The sequence below is a fragment of the Uloborus diversus genome, chromosome 5 (assembly GCF_026930045.1).
Source record: "Uloborus diversus isolate 005 chromosome 5, Udiv.v.3.1, whole genome shotgun sequence".
NCBI lineage: Eukaryota > Metazoa > Arthropoda > Arachnida > Araneae > Uloboridae > Uloborus > Uloborus diversus.
In genome coordinates this window covers 166,377,706-166,395,961 of record NC_072735.1, presented here as the reverse complement: position 1 = coordinate 166,395,961, position 18,256 = coordinate 166,377,706, and the positions used below count along the sequence as shown (strand labels likewise).

General features: G+C 36.4%; 2 protein-coding genes across 2 annotated transcripts in view; both read left to right on the top strand.

Moving 5' to 3' along the window:
- LOC129222660 (uncharacterized) overlaps window positions 1-18,256 on the top strand; it is a 516,294-nt gene that overhangs the window by 350,654 nt on the left and 147,384 nt on the right. The gene's annotated exons all lie outside the window — the stretch shown is intronic.
- The window catches only part of LOC129222663 (uncharacterized), a 52,441-nt gene that overhangs the window by 27,646 nt on the left and 6,539 nt on the right, over window positions 1-18,256 (top strand). Inside the window, exons 2-6 of the mRNA XM_054857193.1 lie at window positions 2,949-3,075; window positions 9,677-9,801; window positions 15,055-15,151; window positions 16,976-17,370; window positions 17,721-17,835. Coding sequence (XP_054713168.1) covers window positions 2,949-3,075; window positions 9,677-9,801; window positions 15,055-15,151; window positions 16,976-17,370; window positions 17,721-17,835 — 859 coding nt within the window. The remainder of the gene's footprint in view (window positions 1-2,948; window positions 3,076-9,676; window positions 9,802-15,054; window positions 15,152-16,975; window positions 17,371-17,720; window positions 17,836-18,256) is intronic.

Here is an 18,256-nt window from a genome sequence, read left to right as displayed (position 1 = left end):
ATCTTTTCTGAGAGGAAAATCAACAGACATTTTATGAACTACCAAAATATTGCTCGCTTTAAGCGGAGTTTGCTCGTTAAAACTGAGTTTTGTTCCCATAGACTTAACATTGTACCAACCAAATCATTTTGATTTCCTCGCTAAATCCGAGTTCTCGTTAAAACAGAGCCCGCTATAAGCGAGTTCGAATGTATTAAAATGTTCCTGGCGCAGTATAAAGTAGAGACATTGTGTTTCAAAGTTACTACAGCATTAAAACACCTAAAAGCAATTCCACAAATAAAATATTCAAGATCTGTATCAAGAGCATGTTTAAAAAATAATGCTTTCAATACTTCCTACTTTACTCTGAATTCTGATGACAATATAGATTTTGCTCTTGACAATAAGACGTGCAACTGACCGCGCAAAAAAAAACAAGAGTTCTTTGATCATTAATAATGAGATCAACTTTGTCTAAGCTGCGACCTTGTGCTTGATGCTGGTAATGACAAATACTTATCTTAAGCCAACTGGCATAGCTGCTTCACTTTTTGAGTCTATAGTAATGCGCGATATATGTTCGATTTTGTTTTTGTTGCGACCTTTTTGTTGCGACCTATCAGCATCGCAACATGCAAAACCAGGGTTCGTTCTTTCGCACCACGAACCGAAAACTGTTGTTGGGTCACATTCTTCTGCAACGTGACAATGCAGTTTCTGACCCTTCTTTTTTTTTTTTTTTTTTTTTTTTTTTTTTTTTGACTACAAACTTCCATTAATCAAAAGTAAGGATTTCAAAGCTTTACTTTCCCGCAATACTTATTGTAAACAACAGTAAATAAATCGGAAAAAGTAATTATTAGTACTGCCACAAATGTAAGGTGACCATGCGTCCCATTTTCAGGTAGCCTGTTCCGTTGCCCAGGTAAAGTGCCGGAATGAAACTTTATAAATGTTTCAACTGAATGTCGTTCGGTGGAACTATTGAAAGTATTTTCATACCAATAATTTGATTTACGTGAACTTTCGCATGTTTATTGAATAAATTTTTTGTTTGCTCTGACATAATTCATAAATTCGAACAGTTCGAAATATATTCAGTAAATTACCGGCCCAATAGCAGGGAAAAAGCAGAAATACAGCTGGCGGTGTATTTCATGTAGTTCGAAATAGTTCTTGAAACGTTGTGCGATTTAAAAGTAAGTTGCAACAAATCCTGCGGAGAATTTCATTATTTCCAAAATCAGCATCAAATGTACTCAAGCAAATTTGTGCATTAAAAATATATTAGCCCATTTTTTACTTCTATTTTTTCACTAACGCGCGGTACCCGCACGGCTTTGCTCGTAGTAGAAAATTAAAAAGTCATTTGGTTAACCTGTATATTTACAAGTAATGGATGATGAATTTCTCGCCAATGTGCTATGTTCATTTGATCACCCATGTTATGGTAGTTTGCCTGTCCACGTTATGGTAATTTGCTCGTCCACGTTGTGATAATTTGCTCCGTAAAATGTTCTTAAAATTGGAATAGAAAAAGAACAAAATCGAATTTTCGAAAAATCGCTGCGAAGTGCACACCCCCATGCTACATACTAAGTCTGTGCCAAATTTCATGAAAATCGGCCGAACGGTCTAGGCGCTACGCGCGTCACAGTATTCAGACAGATATCCGGACAGAGATCCAGACTTTCAGCTTGATTATTAGTAAGATTTCAAGAGATCACAAAATCTAGCAACAAAGCTTTTTTATTCTTTTGAATCCAGACGTCTTGAATTCTAATTATGTTTCTTGCAATAATCAAAGGACCCTACACGTTGTATTCCTCATTTCTACGAATGGCTCCTATTGCGATCATAATTAAGGAAAACATAATGTTTATTCAAGACGTCTAAGTTTAAAAATGTGAGTGCTGGATGTTGAATGTTGTGTGCTGTTTGCTGTTACTGTCTAAAGATGATTGCATGAAATCCAGAGGTTTCGGGTGTCAATAAAGTCGATCCTGGAGGACATGGGTTAGGGCGGAGGAGTTACTTTTATTTTATTTATTTATTTATTTATTTCATTTCAAGAGCTCGCAACATCTAGCAATCAACCTCTGACATTCATTTGAATCCAGACGTCTTGAATTCAACTTATGTTTCTTGCAATAATCAAAGGACCCTACACGTTGGATTCCTCATTTCTACGAATGGCTCCTATTGCGATCATAATTAAGGAAAACATAATGTTTATTCAAGACGTCTAAGTTTAAAAATGTGAGTGCTGGATGTTGAATGTTGTGTGCTGTTTGCTGTTATTGATTGCATGAAATCCAGAGGGTCGGGTGTCAATAAAGTCGATTCTGGAGGACATGGGCGAGGACGAGAAGGTGAAGGAAGAGGAGTCGGAGGTCGCTGCCCAGGAGGAGCTAATGTGCGCGGAGGTCGCTGGACCTAAAAAAGGAGAGGACTCTATGTTCATGTAAAAACAAAAAGAAATTGTGCGTGCTCAAAAATCTAGAAGAACTTTTATAACTCTGCTTCAGTTTTTTTTTTTTTTTTTGGATGGGGGAGTACGAGGGGAGAGGGAAAGTTAAAATAAAGAGTGGTGTTGTAACAAGGTAAACGAATATGTCTAACAAATGGAAAAACGCATTTTCTAGTCAATGAGTATGTGGGAAGTTTGTTTTAAACTTCGCTTTAATAACCTGTTTTCTTCTTCTATATTTATTGTTATCCTCATCTTTTACTTTATATTTTGTACTTATTACTGTTCTTTAGTTTCAGTGATTTCTTGTTAATTTTTTTCCTCTTCAATCTTACAAAATTACTGCTATTATTATTTCATGGATTATTTTTCCCACTTTAAAATTAATGTATAGTCTTTGCCATGACCTCTCCTAGGTGGGCACCCCTGTATTGAACCAAAACATCAAATAACTAAACACAGTTATTAAACAGAATGTATCTTTGCTCTTCTCCAGGTTACCCCGCGTCGTGTCTAGAGGAGTGTGACGTCATCAAGCAAAGACGATGTCGCCAGAACTTGGTGGAACAGCTCGACAAGCAGAGCAGTGCGCAGTCTACCCGCGAACTCGAATTCCAGTGCAGGTAAATGACTCATTTATCCTCATCCCCACCCGCTGCTCTACGCACAGAAGCCGCCTTTCTTTTTAATTAGTTAGAGATCTTTTAATTGCACGAATATGTTAATGTTCTGACGAACGTTAAGTCTTATGGAGTGTTAGTTACCGGATCTTGGTAAGAGTGTAAAATTACTTGGCGATTTGTTTATCTTCTAATTTGGTGGAAACGGAAAAGTGTCGTCCACTTCGCTGCCGTGTTTGCTACTCATGTTTGAATTTGACGAGAGACTTTTACTGTTTGTTTTAAATAACTCAATATGTTTATTTGATGGATTATTTTCCATTTTAATCGTTTTTAAAGGCGAAGTTTATTTAGTTGATTCAAATTTTAATAGATCTTTTGATGGTATTTAATGGTTTGTTAACTTAACTGGGTAAAGTACAATTTGATGCAACTTCCATTTTCATCTCAAACGCTTTGAAAACCGCACCAGGAATCGGGTCGTTCCAGGAGGTATGTAATTCTTTTTATTGGGTTTTGCAGCGGTTGGCTTGTTTTTTGCGCATCAAAAAACCAAATGCTAGAGAAAAATGTGCTGTACAAAAAATTGTATGAGTTGCATAATATCAGCTTTTCTCTCTCTCACCTTCAGGTCTGGGGCGTGCACGGGGGGGGGGGGGGCACCTGTTGTCCCGGATTTGAGCCTGAAGAGGGTTTGAGTTTTTAAAATGAAGGGTTAAATATATGTAGGGACGTAGGGGTAAGAAATATGGAGGGGAACTCGTAAAAATCATTTGTGACGGGCCCCAAAATTTCTGTGCACACCCCCAGCTTCAGGTCCCTTTCCGCGTAGTAGCTTAAGAACCGGGCGAAGAATATCGAGATGGGCGGATAAAGGGGCATATTCATATTCATCTCTAACAGAATTTGATCGAATCGAATGCGATCAATTGTATCAACCAATAGCGGAACCAGAATTATTTTTCCCTCACTCAGAAGGAAGTTTCACGCTATGCTTCTTGTAGGCAGAATTCGATCGAATCAAACACAATCGAGTCGAGTATGCCCCTCAATCCCGCATCGCTGCCGACTTTAACATACTTTCCTTTACTTACATCTCTCATCTTGCATCCGTACTTCACAAAAACTTCCCTTCCCGTAAGGCAAGATAAAAACGAAATGAAACAGTACCAGTTGATTTAATCTTGATTGGTCAAGACGATTCTAAACTAACAGTTGCTCCAGTTTTGTTTGAAGTAGCATTGCTTTCTGAAAAACAGCAAACCACAAATGCATTTACCTATTGCCCGAATTTTGCTTCAAAATGATTCGATTCCAACCAAAACGTCATCTGCCAGGGAAGTTAAAGATCGCCCCAGAAAGCCTTGGCGGATATCTCAAAGCAACCATCCAGGTGGGCGATTTCGAGTGTCAAAGGAAAGAAAACCACTTGCCGCTCCTCATTGATAGCACTCGGTTTCTTACCTGGAGGCAATCAGCAATCTCGCCTACGCCACTTGTACAGGTTTCCCGACGGAGATATTTTTCACACGTACTGTCCCACTAACCTTCAATTGTGGCAGAGTCCGTTTTTGAATCTATAGAAACAAAAATAATGCATGGAATTAAAAACCATTTCAGGCATTTTTGGCCAAAACAAAACAAAAGTGTGTGAAGAGATTGGTTCTAATTGAGGACTTCACAGTCGATGCGATAGTTTAAAAAAGGTCGCTGCGAGAGTAGTAATGGGGTCGCTTCCGAAAGTTTAAAAGTATTTTTTTTCTCATAGAACATGCTTTAAAACATAGGATCTGACCATTTTTTAAATAATTTGACTAAGCTTAATATTAAAAAAATATATATTTTTTAATCCGCGCGCTTTCATTGTTTACACTTTTGCCAATGACATCACAAATGATGAAATGCCATTCACTGATGCCATTCAGAGAATAATATTTAATTTGCGTCTTTATTCACGTGTGCTGGCAACGATATGGTTGATAGCAAGCGTAGAGTGCAATATTTAATTCGCTTCTTGGAGGCAAGGCACTTAGTATGCAGTCCTCGACATAAATACAGTTGTAGTCAGTTGTGACTCTTGAATAGAATAGAATAATTCGCTTCTTGATTATCATAACGTGGAAACGCGGCAGACAGATGCGCCAAATACATCATTTGTGAAGTCATATAAAGACCACACCTTATTTTCAAAATCGGACATTTAAAAAAAATAATTAAAAATTAAGCGTTGGGAAAATGAAGAGTTTTCTCGCTCCATGTGTTTTCCTTTTTTTTTTGCTTATTCTATCATCTTCAGTGACTAAAAGTAGTACTTTTGACTGAAGGAAACAACCCCATTGACACGGGTTTTATGCTCTAAAGAAGTTTATTCAAAAACTTTAATTATAGCTCAAAATGTTGCGGGAAGGGATGGGGGAGGGGGGGAGGAAAAATACTCGATGCACATTGCATGAAAAAACAACAATCGTGAACTCATGTATGAATAAGTTACATTTTTAAAACCAGAAGAAGGCAATTTTCGCTTCTTGATCCAAAATCCCATTCTTGATGAAGCTGAATTTTAAAAACTACAGTTACGAAAAAGTAACTAGGTACTGTCCGTTCTCGACAGCAAAGACTACCACTCAGGACAGATTCCATTTCAAAAAGGGGCGATAGGTTGAGGATGGGCACTTACCGCTCGCACTTGCTGTCTTTGAACACGTTATTTTGAACATTTTACTTCCGGGTTTCCCTCCCTATTTTGATAAAATCACAGCAGACCTGACACATGCGCGAATTGGCGCTAAGTCTCGGCTTAGGAAAATAAACATAACATAACATAAGTATCTATTTCTTATTTTTTTTTAAAGATGTATCTCTCATGTCAGAGAAAATCGCGCCGTCCGATATTCGAATATTCACAACCTTGAGTTCAATGTCAAATTTTTCTCGCAGATATTCATAACAATAGTGAACACGAAATTTTCTCCTGGACGGGTTAAGGTTCGTAGCAGTCATTAAATGTACTACCATACTATAAAGGTTCAACTCCGAGCACGATACTGGGTTAAGCAACGGTTCTTGCTGAAACTTGTTTTCGCTTTAAACTGATGACTAGATCATAGGCGGCTGGTGCAAAAAGAAGTATGGGAGTTAGGGGGCGTGGCCCCTAAAGTTGATATATATATATATATATATATATATATATATATATATATATATATATATATATATATATATATATATATATATATATATATATATATATATATATATATAATGTAAAATTGGACTTTTTTCTGGCATTTAATAGTACTAGTTAAATAACTTCTAAAAATGTGGAATGTGGCATCAAAAATCGGAACGGATGGTCACCGCAGACTTTTCTTTTCTATTTCGAAGTTCCATTCTTAGAAAATAAGATGAGAAAAGTCCATTTATTTGGAATTTTTAGTCTTTGCTTTCGGGAAATGAATCATTTAATCATATAAAAAAAAATCCCCCCCCCCCGTACGAGCCACCTATGGATTAAATTCATCTAAAGCCTAAATCAGTTTACCAATCATTCGTTGACGTGGTTATTACATGGTGATTCAAAACGTTTCTATTCCTTATACTCACACCCATATAAATAAATTTAGAAAAAAAGACTTTCATTAAGTGCTTATAACAGCATGCGCTGCGATTACACTTTCACAAAATTAACTTAGTCATTGATCAAAATTGCGGATAAATCTACAGCTTGCTGTTTTCTATTGTTAGGAATTCTTTTGTTACAAATCAACCCCTGGTTAGAAATCAATGCCAATTCTCGAACCTGAAAATCGACATCAATATACAATAAAACCTGTCTACATTGATATTGTTGGTACCTAAAAAAATATTGTTGACAGGTTCTCGTTATAGACAGTTTAATGATTCATGCTGACATTTTGCTGGGACCAAGTAAAATTTTGCTACAGAAAGGTTTATTGGTATAGACAGGATCCTTATACACAGGTTTCACTGTACTCATTCACTACTGGAACGAGTTCTTTTATGGAGGAAAAATTCTTCTGAATTTTTGCTTACAAAACCATACAATAAATCACACATAAATAGACATCTACGAGTGAACTCGCCAATTCCCAAGGCTCTGAAATTCCGAAGATATCCTTTGTGGCAATTTTCGCTTGTACTTACACCCATCAGAGCCGATCGGTTAAACAGCAATTTCCTGGGGTCGTTTGTAGTATGTTTCCTACACCGCCCGAGGTTTGCGGAACAGACATGGAAAACAAAGAAAGAGATGTGTTCCTGGGCCAAGAAAAATTGCCCGGGAAGTTGTGTATTTCAGTATTAATCTTCCGATAACTAGGTGATGGTAATGATGACACAGACCATCTTCTGCAGCTCGGGTGTGTAATTTGGTACCCGGCGCAAATTCCGCGGGAACGGTAATGCCCAGAATTTGCAGCAATTTGCTGGACGATTTGCGCACGCATGCGTGAGAGGATGCGTGTTCGGGGGTGGGCGATGTCCTGCCGTTTGGGATAAAGTTGAGGTTTCGATTTTTGTTTGTTTTCGCTTTTCGAGTTTCGGTTTCGGAATGGAAGAAGTGGTGAGAAAGAGATTGGATTTTGCAGAAAACTCTACGAAAAGAAAAGTACCTTTTTTTTTATTAACGATCATTTTTTATTTATTTATTTTATTTATTTATTTATTTATGTGATCAGATGTTAAAATCGAAAAACAAAAAATGAATTTTTTTCAATATACATTCTGATTTTAAGCTTTCGTATAACGAAAGAAAAAAATTAGCAAATTGTTTTTTTATGTTCCGTATTCGAGTTTAAGCTAAACGGCCGCTGAGAACCAAGGTGGGCCCCACGTTAGTTTCATCGCCGGGCCCCCTTCCAAAACCTTACCTTCGACAGTCTACACTATCCCTATTCTAAGTCAGACTTTCTCAAAGACCAAGACCCTAGTGTCTGACTAGGCTGACATACCCTCTCAGCGGCTCTGAAACTAAAAGGGTATGTAAGGAGAAGTGAGGCAAAGTAAAATAGTAATGATAAATCACATTTTTTTAAAGAAAAAACTAAGCTTATTTTGAACATTACTGTACATATAGCTAAAACAATATGTTCTTTTCTGGATCAGAAAGGACAATATTTAAGTATTCCCGTAGTTTTCAATTATTGAAGAAAATGACTCCACAAACGAGAAAAGTGCGACTCAAGTCAGTAGAGAATTTCTTATCATTATCTAACTTTTTGTTCCAAATTTGAGTGCTGAAACATTCATATTTTTATGGAAAAGTTTGGTTTGAAGTGACTTGAGCCACACTTCCCTCATTTGTGGAGTCATTTTCTTGGAATAACTGAAAACTACAGGAATACTTAAATCGAGTCCTTTCTAACCCAGAAAAGTTATTTTGTCCTTTAAGTACATTATGAAAAGTGCTTAGTTTTTTTTTTAAATTCTGTTATTTTATTTTTTTTAGTGCAAACGTATTTCAGAAATACAATAATATTACCATCACGAAATTCACCTCTTTTTTTCATACAAATGCTTTGTACTAAAAGGAAAAAAACTTTAATCATTGGGCCCTAAAATTAATCCTTGTTCCTTTCTAGGATTTGTTTGTGTGCTAATTTAATGAGAACCATTTAAATATTAAAGTTTTTCCAAACTAATTCTTATTTCACAACATACAAGTTACTCGTGATAAAAATCCTAATACGTGTCCGTGTCTTTACTTACCACGTTTTCGATTATTGGCATAGATGAGGTTAAAATTCCCAAGAAATCAATGATAGTGGATACATTTCATGCTTGCTCTAGAAAAGACTTGATTCAAAATCTTTATTGTGATTTCTATTAATATTGCTGTTGTAAGACAATAAAATTTGTAACAATGGGTTTTATATTTAAATATTTAATGGGGAAAGTACAGACATTTACTGTTTTCCATCCTAACCGAAATAATTATTTTATTTTAGAATTGAATATTTTAGCCTTAAGTTGTACCTTAAGATTAAACAAATCATTTAGTGAAATCATGAAATCGCTAAGTGATCTAGCTGTTGATACATATAAACAAAAGCAGGCCTCAGATTTTTCAGTGACACTCAGGCCAAGTGTAATAAAAGTGCTTAATAAAAATGGAAAGTTATCCCTTTGTTCTTTTCATAGGAAAAAATTGTAGTTAAAATATTTTAAAATGAAACATTTTCTATTTAACTAAGAAAAATATTTTTCCTTAAAGGAAATAGTGAAGAAATGTATGATTGAAAGAATGAACAAATAAATGAATTAATGAGCGATAGAATAGTTGATTGAAACAAGTAGTGAATATATCTATAGCAGTGTTTCATTGTAATACCAACCTTGGGGTTGTCCACAAATGAAAACGAGATACTGCTACCCATATTGCTGATAATTTTTATCGATTTAAATTTAACAAACATTTAACAACTGATTGTCGCGATTTAGTTTACCTTCAATATGCCATTGCATGGTTTTAAGTCCAGATGTTTTAAAATTTGAAAGGTATAATTTGTTTAACTGCTCCAGTCTTGTTTAATCGCCATTGTATTATAATACGAGAAAGCACACTTTCCTCTTTTCATAATTTCAGGAAGCTCCGGCAGAACATGAACTGCTTGGTGCTGCAAGTGACGCAATGTCCCACGCCAAACCGCAGCGGTGACCTCATCGAGAGAGCTTGGAAATATATGCAAGACAACTGTGATACCTTCGGAGGTAAGCTCTTGCGTTTTGACACACTCAGCTGGCAAGAAATTAACATTCAAGTTTTTCAAAAAAAGAAAAAAAAACCTCTCTCTTACTTATCCAAACCTGAACGTCTCGTAACACCACCCCGGTTGTTTGAAATCAATATTTTTGGTGCAACTCCAAGTGTGTGGTCTTGGTATCACATCTAACCAGGGAACAGCACGAAACTACAATGATGAAAAAATTTCAATAACTAGCAATCGAAAGAGCGTATTGAGACTTTTTTGGGGGCGCAAAAGTTATTTGCCCTCGTGTCTCCGTTATCGAGACATAATGTCTGAAAGTTCGCCGGAATTTTAAGAACAGCACCAAATTTCAAGACTTGGCGAGAAATTGAAACAATAGAACTATTACTATTCCATTATATAAACAACTTTTGAAGTCAATTTGGCCGTCTGCATTAGGTAGGACATCCATGTGCCAAGCATGTGATTAGCTTATTATTATTTTATTGAGCAATCACATTGCTTATTGTTTTCATTTGACTGTTGGATGATGTCTTTTGATTTTTCCCCCGCCTCCCACTGCAGCACCACCGTCGACCGGCCCCTCCCGATGCTGCTCCTCTAGCGAAAACAGTCTCCAGTTTGCGTCCATATCCTACACACACACACACACGCATACATACATTTTTTTTTTTTGTAAATAATTATTTTATTGCAATGTATATGGATATTGTTCGTGTATATTATAATATGTAGCATTGTTTTTTCAGTTCAATGTATGTTTCAACCCTCCCTCCTCCCCATAGGTATGAAGTTTGGAGGAGGGGGTTGAGCACCGTCTTTCAGATAAAATAGGAAGCTAAAATCCTTTCACAAGTCTAAAAATATTGAGGTGTTACCTGTTATCTAGGAGAAACTTTTTTTACATGTATTTTTAAACCAGTCTAATGGAGAGTCCACAGTATTGGTGCAGTTCAACTCGTAAATTTAGGATAAAAGCTTAGGTGATAATCTCATAGAAATCGTAGTTTGAAAAAGTCTTCGTTGAATACTTTAATTGAACATTTATACTTAGAAATACAAAAAAAATGTTTTTTTTTTTTTGGTACAAACCGATACAATTTTTTACATAAAAAGAATTTCATTGGAGCGAATTGTTAATTAAGGAGACAGACAGGCAAAAGGTTATTCTCGGTTAGACAGAGAATACTAAGAATTGTATGGAAAACAAAAGAGAAAGCTATCGGGTTAATAACTTAAACTGCGTTAAGTTTTACAAGACAATACGGAATAAAGCCATCAAGTCGGCTTTCATTTCAGTGAAGAAAATTCATTGTAGCTTGTTTTCTTAACCGCGATTCGGTTGCTTTCAAGGTGTGTCGTAAAATACTTAACCTCATAAAGCATTTAAAGCGGCAAGTTTATTTTTTTACTACTTTTTCGTTTCCCTGCTCGAAGCATATTTTAACGGAATATTTGTCAAGCAGTGTGACATTTTTTCCGGGTTTGAAGTATACTTCAACTAAAATTTTGTTGGGCAGAGTTAATATTTCGTTATTTTAGGAATATATTACTCTGAGGACGAGGAAACCGCAGTCGGGGCGCCCCGATGGGAGGTCACGGGAGATCACTGTGACCTTCAAAAATTTCCTTATTCGGAAAATTTCGCCTGACGGTTCGGTATCGTTGGAAATTATCAATTATTTGTAAAAATTTGGAGTTCTATGTGGCAAAATTATCATCATTTGATAAAATTTGGAGTTCTGTTCGTCAAATTTAGAGTTCCATCCGACAATTGAGAATTTCCTCCGTCGGTAAAAACTTAGGTTCGGGGTGCCCCTAATCGCAGTAGTTCCATTTATACCTTAAAAGTCGGCGTCACCGTATACAGGGTGTCTCAAAATGCTGTTGACGAACTTAACATGTTGGTGTGTGATATCATGATGAGCAAGATTTACACAGGAACATGTGTTCACAAACGAAATGCAGGCGCGCTACAAGCACACAAAGTTAGACACTGACGGATGCACAACATGTCACATATTTATTACACAAAGACGATTTCACACAAAATTTCAGTTTTTAAGGAAAACTTAAGGCAGTTGCTAAAATTTGCGTCCCGCCAGCTCTCATAATCGCGTCGCAACGACAACGCAGCGATCGGTGAAATCTTCTCAGAATAGATCGTTATTACGACGGTCGGTATGTTGTCGTTACGACGCGTGCATGGTGCCTGAAGGCAGCAAATTTCAACAAGAGCTATTCGCAACTCCAACAAACTATAGGGGGCACTGCAGCCACCGTCTAATGGCGGACAAAAAAGGTAAAACAAACGCACGCCGTAGCGTAGAAAATGCTAATAAGCATAGTAATTTTTGTTTGTATGCATGACTTTTTTGTTTTATTCTTTTTAAATTAATTTTTAAAGTCTTGTGGACATTCTGACCCACGTAGAAAGAAATTAGAGTTCAAGAATCATTTCCAAACGTTAGAAATTAATGCAAATTTCGTAGTTTGTAGTTGTAAGCAGCCATTTCCCCGATGTTGAATTCGATATGTATCAATTCTTGATGGAACTACATTTTCATTGTGGCCATAAGAACACTATAAATATTTCATGTAACAAAACCTTTGTTTATGTTATCAAAAGAGGAAAATGATACTTTTTTGTCTTGTTTGAGTAGCGCTAACTGTTTTACATTTGTTGCTGAGTTATTTCTCTAATTGCCGAATCGTGGTAGTTTTCTTTTTAATTGATCTTCCATTATTTCTTATCGAATTCTGTAATCTTTCTACCATTTTAATCCACACATGAAAAAAAATAAAAATGGTTTACAACTGGCATGCGAAATCTCGCCAAGGGTTCTATAGAGGGATGCTATCACAATACTAAAACTATAACCCTAATATATATTAGCACTATTTTGGCGATGAAAATTCTCAGCGTTAAACATTTTTCATTTCGTTCTACGATAATATATTCAAGAAAATATTTTCCATACTGTCCATTCCAACTAAATGCTGCAGTAAAATAAGGTTAGTTAAATTAATTGTTTTTAAACTAGGCGGAGATGAAAGCTCTAATTCTTCTGCTAATGTCATCAAATCCTTCTTTCGAGCTTACGATGAAAAAAAAACATATTCTTACAAATTTACACAAAACAATAAAAAAAATTTACCTGGTATAACGTTATCCTCTTTAAATAAAAAATGCATCGAATAGATAGCATATTCGTTGCTAATTGCATGCAGTGCGTTAATAAATACTCATAACAAATTGCCTATGTTTACCAACAGACAAACGTGGAACGCAATGTTTTACCTTTTTCTTTAATTTTGTAAATCACAGCAAGGTAGCGTATTCGATTGCTAGAGTTGCGAACAAGCCTTCCTTGAAAACTAATATGTTGTGTAAAATCGTCTTTGTGTAATAAATATGCGACATGTTCTCCATCTATCAGTGTCTGGCTTTGTCTGCATGTAGCGCGTCAGCATTGCGTTTGCGGACATATATTATACTATGTAAATCTTGTTCATCATGATATTACGCACCAGCATGTCAAGTTTTTCAACAACCTTTTGAGACACCCTGTATATCCATTACATCCATACCTAGCCGGACTGCGGCCCCCAGCGCTGGAGGTTTCTTTCCTTCAACAATGCCACTGGTCGTATACGCTTTTTCAAAATTATGTAACATGTCCCGTGAGCAGGAAAAGAACGTTTACTTCTCACCAAGGAACTAAACGAATAATGTTACAGTGAAAACAGTTTAAATAGGTAGCAACCAAAAGAGCATATTGAGACAACTTTTGACCTAAAAATCATTTGCCCTCGTTTCCACAAAAGCGCCAAATTTGAAGACTTGGCGAGAAGGAATGGGAGTATCACGGCACTTCACCATCTGCATGTGGCAGGAAGTCCATTTGGAAAACGTGTGAAAGATGTTTTCCATAACTCATCGAAACTCGCTAAATTCGACGACCCTTTGATAATTGGGACACGAGGGCAAATAATATATGCGTCCAGAATTATGTTTTACTATGCTGTTTCAATTGCTATTTATTTCATTTTTTGTCATTCTTTCACTATGGTATGGTTCCAGGTTCCTTGGTCAGAATGAAATCTTTTAGAATGGTAACATTTCAAGATGTGAATGTTTGGTAATACTGAGCGTCATTAACAACTAGTACTTTTATATTAGCACCGCTTTTAAGGGACACATCTGTTTAAGGAATATCTTTTCTGGTCCCAGTCCCTTTGAACAGATATTTCCGTGCATTTATCTCTAATTAAGGGACCATCACAGAGATAAGTTAGAGAAATTCATGCATAAATGCTTAAGAAATATTGGCTTTAATAAAATTCAAGGTTTTTTTTTTTTTTTTTTCATCTAAGCATTAACTGGTATAAGTTTGTTTTGACATGAGTATGCAAAGAAACTATATATTTTAAAATTCTTACTGAGATTTACATCAAGCTTTTTCTTCTCCGCAATTTTTTCATGTCTTTTCAGCGCCGACGGGTAGTGCCACGCCTATGAAAAACTAGTTATTGAAAATTTGAAATGTGACCACACTATGATTTACTTTGTATTGCATTGAAAATTATATGACATGGAGCAAATCCATGCAACAAATTACTCGAAAATAATTTCTATAAACTACACTGCCGTGGGGAAGTAAATGGCAGCATCTGCAGAAATGAGTTTTCGAGTTAGTTGAAGAAACGCGTTCAAGTTTCACTACTAACAATAGAGGAATGTTGGAATTCGCAAGCTTGTACAATAATGCTAACGTACAATTGATGACAAAAATGCAAAAAGAAAAACGAAAAATTGCAAAATTCGATTGTTCTACATTTTTGATTAAATTTTAATTTCCAGAATAACATTTTATTTTCAATTTGATTAATTCTGTGTTTTATTTTGTATATTTCAAATATTTTCAATAATCAATCTTCAATGTTAATAGTTTACGTTTATCATGCTATTATACTGAATTAACTACACAGCATGCATCAATTCAGAAACCTTCAAACTAGGGACACTTCTGTTTAAGGGAAAAAAATCCAGTCCCCTTAGTGTCCCCTATTGAGAGGTTCTATTGTATTTAAAGGTTTGATTGCCGTTTGACAATATGTTTCATTTGGTGAACTATTTCATCTCTACTTTTGGTTTTGTCTATGCTTTCTATATTATATTTTATATGTAGTAAGTTACCCAGTTACCGCAATTTTAAGTTTCTGTTATTAACTTTAAAAACTTTACTTCCAGGCTGGTGGAATTACGAGTGTTTCAACTTGGAGCAAATGCAAAAGTGCGAGAAAATATTTGCCTTACGTGACTCTGCGGCGTCCCAAGTATCCTGCAGGTAGGTCAACCCGACTCATTCAAATGGCCTAGTATTTCCTTTCGGTTTTAACTCAGCAAATAAAATCATAAAAGCATGTTGTAAATATTTATGTGAAATTTTCAGTATAAAGTGGTCAATTGGGCAATTCTCACAATGCCGCAATATTTGTTTTCAGTTTTAAATTGTGATTCATTACTTTAAATTATTAGAGTGACTTGCCACGCCGCTGATTGATTGTGGGCACCAAATGTGTGTCATGGATCAGCATCATAGGTGTGTCATGCCACATTATTTCTTACTAAGCAACCAACAGTTTTCCCAGTTATTAGGGGTATTAAATTATAAGCGGTTGCCATCAAACTACTATACTAGACTACAGTTTCAATAAAACTACCGATTGTGCTATTAAAATTTTGAATCTTGAATTTTAAAATCGAAGGGATCCTTTTATTTCCATGTAATTGTCTCGTTTTGTTTTGTTTCATGCATTCAACGTTTTTCTACTCTTTTACTTCCTTTTACAAAAAAGGAAGTATTGTATTCGCGAAAACATTTTCACTCAAAAATCGGACTTAATTTCCATTTTGCTCACCCCCAAATGAATGTTGAGTTTTTTTTTTCGAACCGACCACACGTACATATGTACCTAAGAACGTACAGACGCTCGAAATATTCGTTTTGAAGTTTCCCGAGTTAATTACAACGTGTTTTCTCGTGACGTCTGTATGTACGTATGTATGTGCGTATGTGTGTATGTGTGTATGTATGTCGCATAACTCAAGAACGGTATGTCCTAGAAAGTTGAAATGTGGTACGTAGACTCCTAGTGGGGTCTAGTTGTGCACCTCCTTGTTTGGTTGCATTCGGGTGTTTCTAAAGGAGTCTTTTGCTCCTTTTTGGGGGGAATTCATTGTTAATTTCGATGCAAGATAAGTGGTGTTATAATTTGGCGGACACTTGGCGATATATCGCCAATCTTTTGTCGCCATGTTTTGTCGCCAACTTGGCGACAAATTTGACGTTTTTTTAATTTTTTTTTTAATTTGGTTTCAATGTGGCCATTGTTGGTGATATTTAGAGAGTTAGAGAGAGAATCACATTAAAATTGCAATAGTAGGGAAATAACATTAAATTGGTGTAAAAGGAAGTCATGTGACGCACACATCAGCTCGTTTTTTAATAATTTAAAACTTCAGTATTAGTATATAAGAACAATTATTATTCGTAAATTCAGTTACAAGTAGATATTCATGAGTAAATTTGCAAATACTTAGACCGAAAAAAATGTTAAAGAGCAATCCCAGGGATAACTCACTGACATTTGTGTAGCGGAGAACAAGCAGTACGTATTTTGTAACATTTAATTCATGATGCAGAGCAAAGTTTCCCCTTATTATTGAAATCCTAAAGTATATTTTAGATGATTTTTAAAAACTTTCAGAAGCATGGTAATTACTGACATGCTATTTTCATTATTGTCAGTCCGTTGCCATGTTTTTTAACATTTTTTTATGTCGCCAATATATCATCCGTGTTCGTTAATGGTGACTGAGGCACGTTAAGAATGTCGTGACCACAAGACAAAATGAATCAATACCTCTGCTGGGTTCTGAACCAGGGATTGCTCGGCTTCTGGTCTGGATCAAAGAAAAGAGCCCCGTCCAACCGGTTAAACCACAAATAGCCACGTTCGGGAGATCGTACTGGAGATCCTGGAGTATGATATAATGTGATGTGTATATTTTTGCAAGAGTAAATGATTTTATAAGACTGCACTGCAGATAACTATGTATCTAACTTCTTATACAATCTCAGTTTCGTAATTTTTAACAATTCTTGCAGGGAATACGATCGTTTCCGCCATTGCATCAGTGACGTTGTCAAAAAGCAGTGCAACGCCGAAGACGTGCTATCCATGGGGAACTATCTCCTGGACAGCTCCGGGGACATGATATGGACTTGCCCACACCAGTCCAGTCTCTCCAAGTCGCCCATCGTGGACGCTGGATTCGTCGGAGTGGACAAACACGACACACTGTCCGACCAGCTCTTTTCAGACAAGCACGACAAATCGCCCATCGCGCTGGACCAGCATCTGCGACCTCTGGTGGTGTCCCCTCTGGAATTGAGTCTCACCAAGAAGATAGGCCTGGGTGGGAAAATTGGCGCCGAAGAATCGCATCTCAGTAGAGTCTACAGCTCTGCAGCGCTCGTAGGTGATACGCCATATGCAACAGGTACGGACTTATGGTATAGTTTTCATCATGCAATAAATAACAAAATAGCAATATTGCGATTATTAAATGCGCGAGTGTCCTTTTTCATAAGATGTACTTATGTGCGCATACCCGTATTTTATCATTCGGCAAAATTTGAAGATCCATTCGTCAAATTGAGAATTTCTGCCCTCCCAAACATTTAAGTTCGGGGCGCCCTTAGCCGTACGAGGATCGTGTCAATTGTCTTTGTGCTGAGCTTTCAATTTTCGGAATAACAATTTTTTAGTTTCCATTTTGTGACTGACATTGTTTGCTCTTGACTACCAGGTATTAGGTTTGTCACTCCGTTCTTCTCTCTCTCCCTATAGGTTGCAACGCTCGAGCTACCGAAGAGATGAGAGGTTGTTTAGATCGTCACCAATACGAGCGAGATCAAGCTCTGGGCGCTAGAGACGACGAAGATAGACTAAGAAAAGAATGCTGGTGAGTGGTCAATGCTGTTGTGGGGGTCAATTCCATACATTGTCTCACACCATCTTTTGCAATATGAGGTTTAATAATGCGGCGACTTAATGATGAAATTTAGCATCTCGCCAAATATTTTGGCAATTAACATACATACCAGTAGGTTACCACCCCTAAGCCAGAGCTGAGGCAGAACTACATGCAATATACCCTCTGGATGTGATAACTGGGCTGTCTGGTATATTGCATGTAATTCATTCTAGCTATTTGACCTAACTGGAATAGACAGCCGATAATGACGTACTAAAAAGTGTAGTGGCTTCAACTGGTTTTTTATGCTCAAGAACCTTTGGAACAAACATGAATTTAGTTCAATTTTTCATACTCCTTACCAGGAAGCCATACGATAGTGTTTTATTGAAAACAATCTGAATAAGTG